Source organism: Apis laboriosa, unplaced genomic scaffold (genome assembly GCF_014066325.1).
Source record: "Apis laboriosa isolate Shangri-la unplaced genomic scaffold, ASM1406632v1 scaffold99_cov153, whole genome shotgun sequence".
Lineage (NCBI taxonomy): Eukaryota > Metazoa > Arthropoda > Insecta > Hymenoptera > Apidae > Apis > Apis laboriosa.
This window is the reverse complement of record NW_025224965.1, coordinates 354547-368198: the sequence shown is the minus strand read 5'-3', so window position 1 is coordinate 368198 and position 13652 is coordinate 354547. Positions and strand designations below refer to the sequence as shown.

The following is a 13652-nucleotide window of genomic DNA, read 5'->3' as shown; positions in this document are numbered from 1 at the left end:
AAATAAACTAGAATCGTCATTATCAATTTATAATTTAAAAATAAATTGTAATTAGACGAAGCTAATAATAATTATACACATTTAATATATAAATAGTGATTTCATTTATCTATATACAAAATTTAATAAAATTATTTGTCCTTCATTATTAATAGTCATAAACAAAACGTTACGTAAGAATATTTTATATAATATTCATTATTTCATACTATATTGTATTATGAAAACATGGTTTCAAATAGAATGTTACAAATTGCATATCTTAAATTGCATTAGATATACACGATATTATTATTAAATTTCATCATATTGACACGAGGAAATTCAAATACAATCGATGATAATTAAATTCAAATTATTAGAAAATTCTTCTACACTGAACTACCATTACAATTCTTCTACATTGAACTACCATTATTAACACCTGAATTTCAAATCAACGACAAAATTAAAAAAATAAAAGGAATCAAATCATTCACGCAAATTCCTCTAAAAAAATAACAGAACCAATTATTTCCACTCGATCGAATATCGATAAAACAAAAAAAAAAAAAATACACATCACAACTTAATATCACAACTCGATCTTCCATTTCAAAAACAAACTTAAATACAAACAATACAAATGAACCGTATTCAATTCCAAACGACAACGAGACAAACTAATACGAAACTCTCCTATCAAACAATCAGAACCGAAATTTAACTGTGAAGTTTAACTCGAGCCGGTCTACGTAAATGTATTTATCGTTGATTCCTGCAACGTTTTCGCGATAACGTGGCGATAACGCCAAGGCTGATACATCCATTTGCATTCACTTTGCACACACGTTGCTCTGTTTCAGGAGGAGAACTCGAACAAGAGCCAGGTAACCCTGCGCGACGTCAACTTCGCCCTCTCGGGTAAATTCAGTTGCGAAGTTACGGCGGACGCGCCGACCTTCTCCACGGCCAGCGGCTCGAAGAATCTTACAGTAGTGTGTAAGTACATGCTTCACGACATTACAGAGTATCGCGGAGAACTCGACGTATTCAGCATGCTCGGCTCTATCCCTCGCCAACCACCCCCTTTTCTCCCCGATGCACGCGAGTCGCGCGTGTACGGCATCGCAAGTCACCGAACTCTTGCTCTTGGATACAGGCTGTTTCATTTATTTCGTTTTTATTTGCTTTTTATTCCTTGTCTAAAGTTTTCCACGTTTATCGTTTTCCATTTCGATAATAACTTACGAGTGGTAAAATTATAATCTTGAATTGGTTGAATTAATAGGATAATATGGAAGGTGAGAAATGTTTTATAAGTAAAGGGAATATATTTTGAATATATTTTGTATATTGTATTTATAAGAATCTTATATTTATATTTTATAAATGTATCGAAAGTTTTTGGTTTTTTTTTAAATTGTGCAGTATCTAGGGAAAACAGTATTTCTTGAAAAAATTGATCTGTAGATATCCAATTGATTCTTTATAATCTTATTCTTGCAAAATTTAAACTTTTCAAAATGAGAAAGGATAAAATGCAATGCGAGAAGACACTGTTAAAAATTTAATAATTATAATAATGTCTTCTACGTTTCTTTTTTTTAAATTCTTTTATTCGATTAGAAAATGTCTTTTACCTTGTCTGGAGGCAAGATAGATAATTTTCTCTATGTTGAAACGAGTGGCATTGTATTCGTACACAATTCTAAAAAAAATATATAATAGGTGAAATTCCGCACACAATGGGCAACGTGTTTCCCTTTAAATTCTTTCCCCAATATTTTCCAATTCTTTTCACCTTCGCGTACACAAAGATCTATAGCCTGGTTCACTTTCTAGAACCACTCTGTGCATGGAACAGACTTCACCAAGTCCTACATACGAAACAAAGTTATAGTCTCGCTTCGAACAATTCCAGGAAAAGCAACCCATTTCTCTTTCATTTCCGCACCTATTATTGTAAATTATTTCGTATTCTTCTTGTGAAAGCGAATGAAATCTCGTATAACTATGATTGGATCATTTAAGATTGGAGCGAAATTAAAGATTATATTTCTATTTCGTGCAATATGTTTCAAAAAGAGATAATAACAACGAAGTTTGATTTTATCTTCATATTTCCATTATATATATTTTATTAATTTTTTATGATTGCAATTTTTATCTTAAAACATAGCTTTCATAATTTTTCCATAACGTTATGATTATTATACTCGTATAATTATAGAACAGTTTTCATGGAAAAATTAAGAGATAATTTTTTCTTTCTTCTATAAATTCATCTTACAATAAAGATACTCAAAAATATTATTATAAAATCAAATATATTTTTCTATTTTTAATTATTAAAAAGTTATTGCAAAAAGAATTAATACAATAACATAGAAATATCAATAATCCTTGTCCCAACTAGCACAAGTAAAAATTCCTCGAAATTCAGTCGAGAAATTCAAAAATTCCTCAACCAAAAAAAACGTTCGAAACTTCACAAAAAGTCGGATACAATAACGCAAACCTAGCCCGACCTCCGTACAGACAAAAAATTCCCCGATTCAAAATTCAAAAATACCTAAAATTCCTCGACCGAGGATAAATCAGATTAGAACAACTGCATTCAGGAACACCCTGTAGATTTGCATCCCTCCCCGCCTTTCCTAGTTCCACTTCACCAACGCGCATTCCTCTTCACCAGTGTTGAATCCACACGAATTTCCGTGCGTACACCGAGGAGAAAGTTTCTCCTTGATAGCGTCATTAACTCTGTTCGCGTTTGATTCGAACTGGTCGCACCCCCTTCTAAAACCCCCGTGAATCGGCTTCGTTGTCGCGAACGTTTCCTCGCACACATACACACACACATACACACGCACATCACATATACTACGTGAAACTGGCTCTCACGTAAATTCGCGGAGTGTTTCTAATTTCCTCGAGCACGCCGCGGCGAGATCAAAGGAGTACTTCTGGGGTTAATCAGTGCACGCCACAGGATCGCGAGCACGTTAACGGGTTTCTCGAATTCACAACGATATTTCCGCCATTCTTATTTCTCTCGTATTTTTCTCGTGGAATATCGGACGATGATTTATTATTAGATGGTTGTATACGAAACAACCGATTTCGTAGATGTTTACGTAATTATTAGAACGTTAAATTGCATCGAGTTGTTGATTCAAATGTGGTTTTATATTAATAATATAATTGATTCGTTGTAGAAACGAATGCTATAATTGAACTATGGATAATTGTGTGAATTTTGCGTGGAATTGTATGTTGACGATTGTGATTTTTCTCTGTAGAGGTTTAAAAATATTTGCCAAGAGTATAATTTTTACATCAAGAATTAACAAAATATATTTTTCTCGTGTTTGTAAATAACGAAAAGTGATAAATAATTAAAGATATGCATAGATAATTTAATAATATTCAATATATTTATATATATATATTGGATCTTAGTAGTTGATAATCACGTGGCGCTAGTATCGCTATTGTTATATTATCATAAAATTTATGAAAAGATTATATTAAAACAATAAATAAATAATTTGTCATTGATGTGAAAATTTTAAATTGGTAAATATAAATGTGAAAAATAAATTAGGGAGGAATTATTAATAAATCGATACAAGAATTTAATTGTAATAATGTTAATTTTGCTTTTCGACAAGAATATCGAATATATTTAATCAAGCTGATTGACGTTATTTTTTTAATAAATCTATAAAACGTTAAAACTTGAATCTTCAATCATTTCATCTGCAATAATTTAATACATATCGAAATTACATTTTTACATCTTGCGTTACTGAATGTTGAATTTCTGTTCTGAATATAATTACATCGAGAGATGTTTAATTGCAGGAATAATTAAAAGTAAAATATAAGAGAGGATGTGGAAATAGAGCATGAAAAATGAAATATGAAATGCATCTCTCTTTTTTTGAAATTATTGAGTGAACGATACGATGTGTGCACTTGTACAAAAAGTAAGACAAAAATTAAACTATTCATAATAAATATTGATAATTAAATAATATGATATAAATTTGAATCATAAATATGAAGAATTACAATATTAATATCTATATTTCTTTTTTGGAATTAATAATTAACATTTCAAGTGTTTTCAAAATATTTGCCTCTCTTTGCAAAGTATTTGGATATTCCTTGAAACGATTTGCCATAAAAATATTAATCAAGTTTCAATAAGATCGTTTTTTCTGCTCGTTCGCGAAAGTTAATTGATAATTTTATAAAAATTTCAATCAGGATTACAATAGGTCGATATCGTTGGTTCATTGTTTCGTAAGAGTGCGTTAGCCGCGTGTCAATTTATTCATTGTGGAAGTTTAGTTAAAACTTCAAATCTGAGAAGTTGATAGAAGCGAAACTTTCCGGTGAATGTTGCGTGCATAAATATTGGAGCAAGGAGTTTCGTGCAAACGAATACACGGGGACGAAGAAAGGCTGAACTTCGAAAGACAGTAAATACGAGAAGACGCACGAAACGAGAGGCGTTTCCGACTTCTCAAAGATTAACAATGTGAATAATATGATTTTTGAAAATGAATTTTCATCGTATTAAATTCATTTCAAACTGGTGTGAATTGAAATTTCCTCTAACGAAATTTAAATCTAAAATATGATTTATGAATCTTTGAATCCTCTTCCTTGATTTTAATCTCTTAAAATTAATACTTTCTGTATTATATTCTCAAAGACTTGAAGATTATTATCGTGCAATTAATTATTAATCTTTATTATTGAATATTATTGAATAATGTAAAATTATTAATCACCTAAAAAGTTGGCATGTACAATGTAATTAACGTTATAATTTAATTTTCATTCAAGAATATTTCTAAAAGAAACATGTATTCTAAATAAATATAAGAGAAGAATAAAAAATGATTATTTTTCTTTCTAATGGTTTTAATAAATTCATTGGCAAAAGGTTAAATTAACAAGATAAATAATACCAGAGTAGAAAATTTTAGAATAGTTAATACATAAATGAACACAAGTTCTTGTTTACGATAATTGAGATAATAATGTTCTACATATAATATTTGATAATAGTCCAATATTCTATAGTAGTATTTGGAAATAATATTCGTAACAACAATAACGATACTTGATAATATTGAAATCTCGGTTGTATTAATATTCGAAATGCTATTAAAATACATTCTTTGGCTGATGATCTATGCTATTTATAATACAAATTCTACAGTCAAATATAATAATAATCTCTTATATTTTGGTTAATTTAGATCTCAATCTTTACAAAAATATTTTTTAAAATTTTATAACAAAAATTAAATGAATATTTCTCAAACATTCTATCATCTTTCAGAAATTAACTTGTTTCAATCGATTATAAATTTTTATAAAAATCTTCATGAGTTAAATTTCTTATTTTCTTTTCATTTTTCATATCTACGTTATTATATATCTTTCTAGAATATTTATTTCTAGAGTTTGTATTGCCACAAAAATTTTAATTTCTGAAATAATAAATTAATTTTTAATAAGAAACAGGTCTCAAATATATTAAAAAAATCAAGCTTAATTAATGTATCCTACGTGTTTACAATATTCAGTTACCTAGAAATGATTCCTTATAAAAACTCATTTGTAAGGAATCCTCTTTTAATTAAATTCGAATTTTTCGATCTGTTTATCGCGAATTTTTTTATTCGAAAACTCGAAACCAAGTTCTATTTGCCAGTCTGTGCGAGAGGTCAGAGAAATCTCCAATTTATTGCGAGCAATTCCGATATTGAAACTCGAATCCCTGTGGTGGCTGCGTTTCGGTTCCTCTTCTCGAGGAATTCTTCATGCCCAGTCAATTGTCCTGGCAAAAACTCTTTCATATCCCTTTTTTTCTTTCTTTTTTTTTTTTTTTTTTTTTTTTTATATTTCTTCCATCAACCGTCTTACAGATAACGCATCTCGAGAATTCGTTATACGTTATTTGCAGGGAACGAGATCAGATACCGAATATAACTTGAAATCGAGCGGAATGTTATTCGATCAGAATTTCGTTTGGAAGGGTTTGTGAACTCGTTTTATAAAGGACCACGTGTCTATCACGTTTTCCATCTTCATCCTTTGCATTTTCAAACGAAAAGGCATCTATACAGTTTCCACGTTTGAAAGATATCTGTATCTTAGATACTTGGATCTTATGGAAATTTTGTTTATTGTTGTTGATAAAAAAGATTGTATTTTTTGTGAAGATAAAAAATAAATTAATATCGTGATTATTCATATTTTTGGAATTGAAATAGAAATAGAAATTCTGAATGAACAATTTAGAAAATAACTATTTCTTTATTTTTCGAGAAAGAAGTTTTGTACTTTTAATAAAATCAAATTTATTTATAAAATGCAAACTGTATAGAATTATTTTGATAATTTATCTAAATCAAATTAAATTATGAAATGATTAAAACTTAATTCCAATAAATTCACTGCTCAATAATTTGTCAATTCTCCTACAACTCTGACCAATAATTATATACAAATGCTTTTATTTTAAATTACTAGTATAGATTGTTAATTGATTAATCAATTATTCTATCGCAGTGTGATGTGATTATACTTACGTGCAATTACACTTATTTTGGAATGAAACACGTAAACGAGCTTTGAATAATTTTATGTTAATTTAAAATGAAATCATGGACGAAACTATGAAACGCATTTACCTTCATTACGTTAATGGATAATGGTTAACTTTAACGCTTATTTTAAGCGAAAATATTAAACACAATGATCATCATTTATTTCAAGCTAATGATGCAACATTGTAATGAATAATCTTTTTTGATTGACACGTGAATAAACTGCAGAAATGCAGATAATTGCATTTAAATGGATGTGAATGTACTAACGAAAAAAAATGAAACTAAAATTAAAAAAAAAATAGCGAAAAGCAAGTAATTAATTGTTATCAAAGACATAATGAATAAAGCAGTATAAATTGTGTATTAATAATCTAATTTAATTATTACGTTAATAACGCATTTCGAATATAATAAATTTCATATTAAATTTCATTTGTTTATTAAAATATTAATTTAAGTTAGAACTATTGCTTGAACAACACTATTTATTTCTCGAAACAAGGAATGCAAGGTAGAATAGAATGCACGATGCTTGGCAGCGGTTGCCCTAGAATTTCTGTAATCCAGCAATTTGCTGGGACCGAGTACAGTGATTTCGTAAAATGCACGATTCCAGTAAGCTTCAATGAGAAGACGATCTCGTGGAATGCGAAGAAATAGTATAATAAAAAGAATTTTACTATTCCTTGTCGCATTTAAAAAACTTCAATGGAAAATATATTAAATCAGAATACGTATTTTATTTCGTAAAAAACTTTGCGAATATTTTTAAGGTTGATATAACTTGATAATTTAGAAATTTTATTTCCGAAATTCTTTCTAATTTACGTAAAAAAGTAATTAAGAATAAATTGCTTAATTTGAATAAAGATATTTTTATTCCATATTTAATTAAATAGAATAATATTTATATATTTATATATATAATATATATTTGTATATTCAATAATTATTCGTTCATGCTATTATTATTCAATTAGTCAATTAGAAATTCTCACAATTAAATTTTTCACTTATTTCCAAGATTTTCTTCTTAAATTTATTCCAACAACCATTTCTATTATTCCATACATTTCTATACATATCTCTGTAACAAGTATATTTTAAAAAATAAATTCTTAATAAATATATAATCTAACGAACATCCATCTATTCTTACATTAATATTCAAATAAATTTAAATACTGTATCAAATCTACTCTAATATAGACGAATAAAGCAAACGCAAAATTTTTCCGTTTCGATAAACTGCATTAGAGAGATGCGTTTATACGAACATCTCCATCCATCCATCCGAAAGAGTGGCTTAAAGAAATATAAGAATCAAGGAATTTATGATAATTCTGATGCGTCTTCTTGGTCGCTTCTTCGAAATGGCCTATGAATTTCAAGCGTATGCGGCAAGAATATGAACGTTACCATGGAAAATATTCCTGGCTACGTACGCTCGGAATACTCGTGCCACGTTCTCATCTCCCCTGCACGTGGATCGGCATTTTTATCCCGGATTTCGGCCATTCCGCAAACAATTACGCAAAATTGATTTTTATTAAATTCGTCCAACCGTCTACGTGTAATGTATTCGATGCCGCGAATGAAATTGCCCACGATTTCTATTCAACGGGCAGTTGCTTCCACGGAGGGAGGACTGGTTAAATCGCGTGAATGGTAGTTTCACAAACTTTGAGAATTGTCCTCTAAAGAAAATATAAAGGTATGATTGTGTGCTTTAGAAGTTAGATGACTGTTATATTCGGTAAAAATTGAACTTGGAATGTTTCGAATAAATTTACACAGGATATGAATGTTATTAAAATAATTTTAGTGTAATTTTTGTTGATATATTTATAGAAAAATATTGTGATAATAAAATTGTATTTTTCAGTTTTATAGAGTTTATTTTATTTTAAGAATTTATCACTTCTTAATCAATGCTTATAGATAAAAAAATATATTTGTTTGCATATATCATTGCTTATTAAAATTGTAAAAGAGGAACTCGCAAATTTTTCATATTAAGTAACCATTTATCGATTTATTGATTCATTATATTTAAGTATTGTGTGGAAAGTGGAGAGGAGAAGGAAAGGGAAGATCGATGAATGTCTGACAGGGAATAATAGAAACTTTTGCAATGGGAGCATTATAAGTAGTTAAAGGATTTCTGGAATCAGCAAGTATGTTAGAAGAAAATGGCGGTGCAACGAGGAACTATTCTTTGCGTGCACGCTGAACTTTAATCAATTCTCATACTTCAAGTTTCGAACTTCTTAGTTAGAACGAATTAGTTAGAACGAATTTCAAGAAAGCTAGTGAATAATTAAAGGGAATAAAAGAATACATTTTATGGAAAAATTATTTTTTATTATAATATCTTTGTGTCTACATTTTTAACCCCTTTCTATAATACTTTAAATTTCAAATCTTTTTAAATTAAAATTCTAAAAGAATTAAGATAATTTAATAATCGTTTATTATACTTATTGTCACGATTTACAGTTTTTTCGTCAATAATAATTAAATAAATAATTTATATATTCAAAAAACAAAAGAATTAAAGTATAAGTTTTAATTTTGTATTACAATAATGATATTGTAAAGCAATACACATACATCCATTTAATATATAATATTTTTATTAACTCCAATAAGGTTTCTCTTCAAATAACTTTCGTTCAATTTTTACATACAATAATGCTATAGTCTCTTTGCATCCAGTCAACTGTGCAATCACTCGGTTCCATTTGATTCGTTGACAGTGCTCGAGCGAGGTGGAAGGTTTAAAAACCAATTTTCGAGCGATTTCGTTGGCCAGTCGTTACGTTTAACCGGTCGATAAATACGTTACGACATTTCAGATAGGTGAGAGAAAAGAGAGAGAGAGAGAGAGAGAGAGAGAGAGAGAGAGAGAGAGAGAGAGAGACAGACAGACAGAGAGAGAAAAAAAATAGTAAAATTAGTTAATGCAATTCCAAGTCGCCGCATCGTACAGGTAGACACGCAATTACAAGTTCACACTTTGACGAGACAAAAAACGAATTCAGTCAACAGTTTCGTAATGAATTAACTGCATCCACGTAATTGGTGACAGAGAGTTGTTCCATCGGGGAGAAACATTTCGTTCTATCCATGTATTTTTCCTGTTTCGACTAGGTATCAACAGAAATGACAACGCAATTAAATGTGCACCGTGATTAAAAGTGCGATATCTTCTTGGTATAACAAGCGTATCAAAGTTCAGTATCATTGTAATTGCTATTATTTCGATTTATTCCAGAGTGCTGCATTCCATTTCTTTTTTCTGCTCGAATATTGAATATCAATTTTAGCTTTAGCTTTTATTTGTTAAATACGATTATTTGTTAAATGAGTTTTTGTATTATATATTTAAAGTTATTATAACCAGAATTGTGTTGCAAAAGAAATTATGGATTGATTACATAATTATTTCAAATCTGAAAAATATGAAGTATACAATAAGAAAAAATAAGATTATGAAACACAGTCAAATATTTTTTCATTACATTGTTCTCAAATAAAATTCTCTTGTTTCATATTATCACATTCAAAAACCTAACAAGACCTCTTTTACATTTATTTTTCCTTTCAATTCAACAAAATTAACTTAATAACATTATCTCGATTAATAAAACACTTGTTTTTTTCATTTTTATTTCTCGAGAAGAGTTCCCTAATCGAGCAATAATATAATTTTCCATCGCAATTTCGTTATATCTATCGAAGAAAAACAAATTTTTTAGAATTCAAAAAATTAACAAAATCGAATTAACGACCGATAATTTAATAATCATACTTCTACCAGCCATCGTTCATTCACTGTACGCCAAAATCAATAATCTTTTACGCGAAACTGTGCATTTTATACGTGCCTTTGACCACCACCACCACCACCACCGGTAGTTTATATCTTTTGCCATTACACCCCCGGTGTGGATTAAACAGTTGTTGACCAACGTGACACAACGCAAAACGTGCAGCGTGAGAGCAATTTTGAAATCGGGCAGCGATAAGCGAGCAACAAGATTGATGATCGAATGATACCCGATGCCTGTCGAAATCCCTGTGAACCGTGGCCCATTCAAATCCGCGGGATTCATGGATCGTTTGTATCGAGCAATATTCCGTGGTCCACGGACGAATTCGTCCGTATAAAACACTTTCAGCGACACAAATTAGCCTCCACCTCCTGCCCCTCCAACCATACCCTGCCGGCTATGCGATAATGTCGCGATATGCAAGGGAAATTCGGTTTCGAAACCAAGCCTGTATAAATGCGCGCGTATTTCGAGAAAAAAAAAAAAGAAAAATGAAAATGAAAAAATGGAAATTTGTACTAGAAATAAAAAAATACACGCGTAAGTGTGTGGAGAATCTGTCATGTTCGAATCATTAAATTTTATCTGCGTTATTTTAAAAAAATTGTTTCGAGCAGAATTTATTTCGTTTCGAGAATGATTTCGTGGTCGTGATCCTTTTTTCTTTTTTTTGGGGAGAGGGGAGGATGGAAGTATTGAGAACGAAGATTAATATTACTTTTTCTCTAATTTTTTGTTAAATTTTTGAACTTTATCTTTTGGAATTTACGAGAAACAAAGAAAATAAAATATTGCTGTGTCCTATAAATTTTACAAGTTGGAATTTTAGAAGTTAGATTATTTAACAATTATAGAATTTAAATATAATAAAATATTAAATGATTATATTTAAAAGTTTAAGTTAATTTTTCCATTATACTTACATATAGGAAAAATTACTTATTCGTTTACATGATATCTACTTGAAATATAATTTGAAATAATAAAAGTAAAATATATAATAGGATATATTATATGTGCATATATATTCAATTGAACAATTTAATAAGATAATTTAATAAGATTTTTTGAAATATCCGCAGAATAATTATTAAATATTAATATTTTGAGCAATCTATTAGCTCCTAAGTAGTATAAGCTTATAAATAGCGCGATACTGTATCAGTACTGATTTAATTAGTAAGTAGTATAACCTTAAAAATGGTACAACCATAAAAATTATTTTACAAATATTTATTCTAAATTATTTGTCACTGTTTCAAGAAATTTGATGTTAGTTTCACAGACTAATAATACGGAATATTAATATTTAATGTTCTGTACCAACATCTATTGAAAATTTAATGATGATGCGCATAACCGTCTTGACTATAGAACGAAGTTAGGCAGTTTCTAATCAGACATGTTAAGCATATTAAGCTGGATTACATTTTAGGTTGATTAAGACTAGATCAGACAACCTCGGTTACATCTACCTTTGATTACGTTGGATTATCTGAACACAATGGAATTGAATACAATCGATAATTGAAATATAGAGAGAATTGGCAATCAAATTTATTACAAATACATTATGAATCATTTTTTATATAACAAGAATATCATTAAAAAAAAATAAACTTTAACGCATGTATTACAAATTATTCTAAATTAAAATTAAAAAAACATTTAATTTTTTTCTTCCCTCCCTTTAAAATTGAGATATCTCAATTTTCTTACAAAGTGGAAAAATATAATATCATAAATCAACAAAATTCCTCATGAATAACGTAAAAATTTTATCATATAATCCATTTCTCTTTTTTCAAGATCCCCTATCACAAATTAAAATAATATTTAATTTTACTTTCTCGACGTTACCCCAATTCCTTTCGAAAATAAAGAAAACGACAGTATTCTCTGGAAGACATAACGTAAAAAACTTTTATCCAACTCATTCATAAAAGTTTCATAAAACTGCTGTCAAACAGAGTTCGACGTAAACGAACCAAACGCAGGATTAAAGGTCACAAGTTATCATGATGTCTTAAAGTAGATCGAAAGAAGACACGATACTTCAGGCTTGTTGAAAATTGTTGCTATCATCGGTTAAAGAATAATATCCATGGAACGTGTTCTTTATTAGCACCACTTGGGATCGAGGGTTGAAATTTTTCGCGGTTGGACCGGAATAGACTTTGTGAGACCTTACGGATATGAATTTCATATTTTACGATAATACCGCGGGATGTTCTTAAAGTAAACGAATCTTGGCCTGCCGCAGTTTTCACGTAGTCGAAGAAAAATCGTACTTACTCCCGGATTCCGTGAAACGACTTTTATATCGATTTCTATCTGAACCTCTGCCCCGTTCATCTCGTCATAAATATCGAAGATTGAAAAACCGGCAGTCCCAATCGTAACTCGATCCTTCATTCCTTTGTCACTCGAGAATTGATTCTCGATATTAATTTTCGCTGAAAATGTCGCTGAAAATCTAAATTAACTGAAAAACGTGTTGAATTACAAACTTGCTGCATGAGCTATTTCAATCATTCTTAATTAGAATTAGCATTGGAATTCTTTTTTTTTTGCAAAATAATTAACTTTTCAAAAACTTGAAAAAATTCGTCTTAGAACGTGTTCCTAATTGAGATTAGAATAAAAATTTTCAGAAAATGGATTCCTTTTACTTTTCTCTTACTCAAATTCTTAATTATTTTTCTATAAGTATACATAACTATATTTTAAATTTCTCCCATTAAATAGAAATCAAAATTCATATGCTACGAATATCATATCAAAAAAATATATATATATTTCTTAATTGTACTTTACTCTGATGCGTATGATCAAATAATTCAGAACACACGATGAAAACGCGTCGAAACGTAGATTAGTTCATTAAGGCCCGATGCACACGAGCTCTTACCGCGTAGAATAAGATCTTCTTTCTTTGTTTCTCTAATCAAGAGCGACGAAGACAGACAGTACAATACATTGGGGGGAGCGAGAAGTGTGCGCCAGCTCCAAAACGCAGCGGACGTTAAACTGGCCTGGCTAGGACAAAGTTCATTTCATATCCCTCCCGTTTGGAACTGTTTGATCTCGTTTACCCTCCAACCCTCTTTCACGAAATTCGTTTATATCGGAAAATGTGAAATCATGTTTGCAGCGTTGGTGCGCAAAACGGGGTGCGGCTGGATGGGTATGTATA

General features: G+C 29.7%; 1 protein-coding gene across 2 annotated transcripts in view; it reads left to right on the top strand.

The window, feature by feature from the left end:
* LOC122719697 overlaps positions 1-13652 on the top strand; it is a 200775-nt gene that overhangs the window by 94034 nt on the left and 93089 nt on the right. For both annotated transcript variants that reach the window (XM_043945740.1, XM_043945739.1), the window contains exon 3: positions 846-981. In XM_043945740.1, coding sequence (XP_043801675.1) covers positions 846-981 — 136 coding nt within the window. The remainder of the gene's footprint in view (positions 1-845; positions 982-13652) is intronic.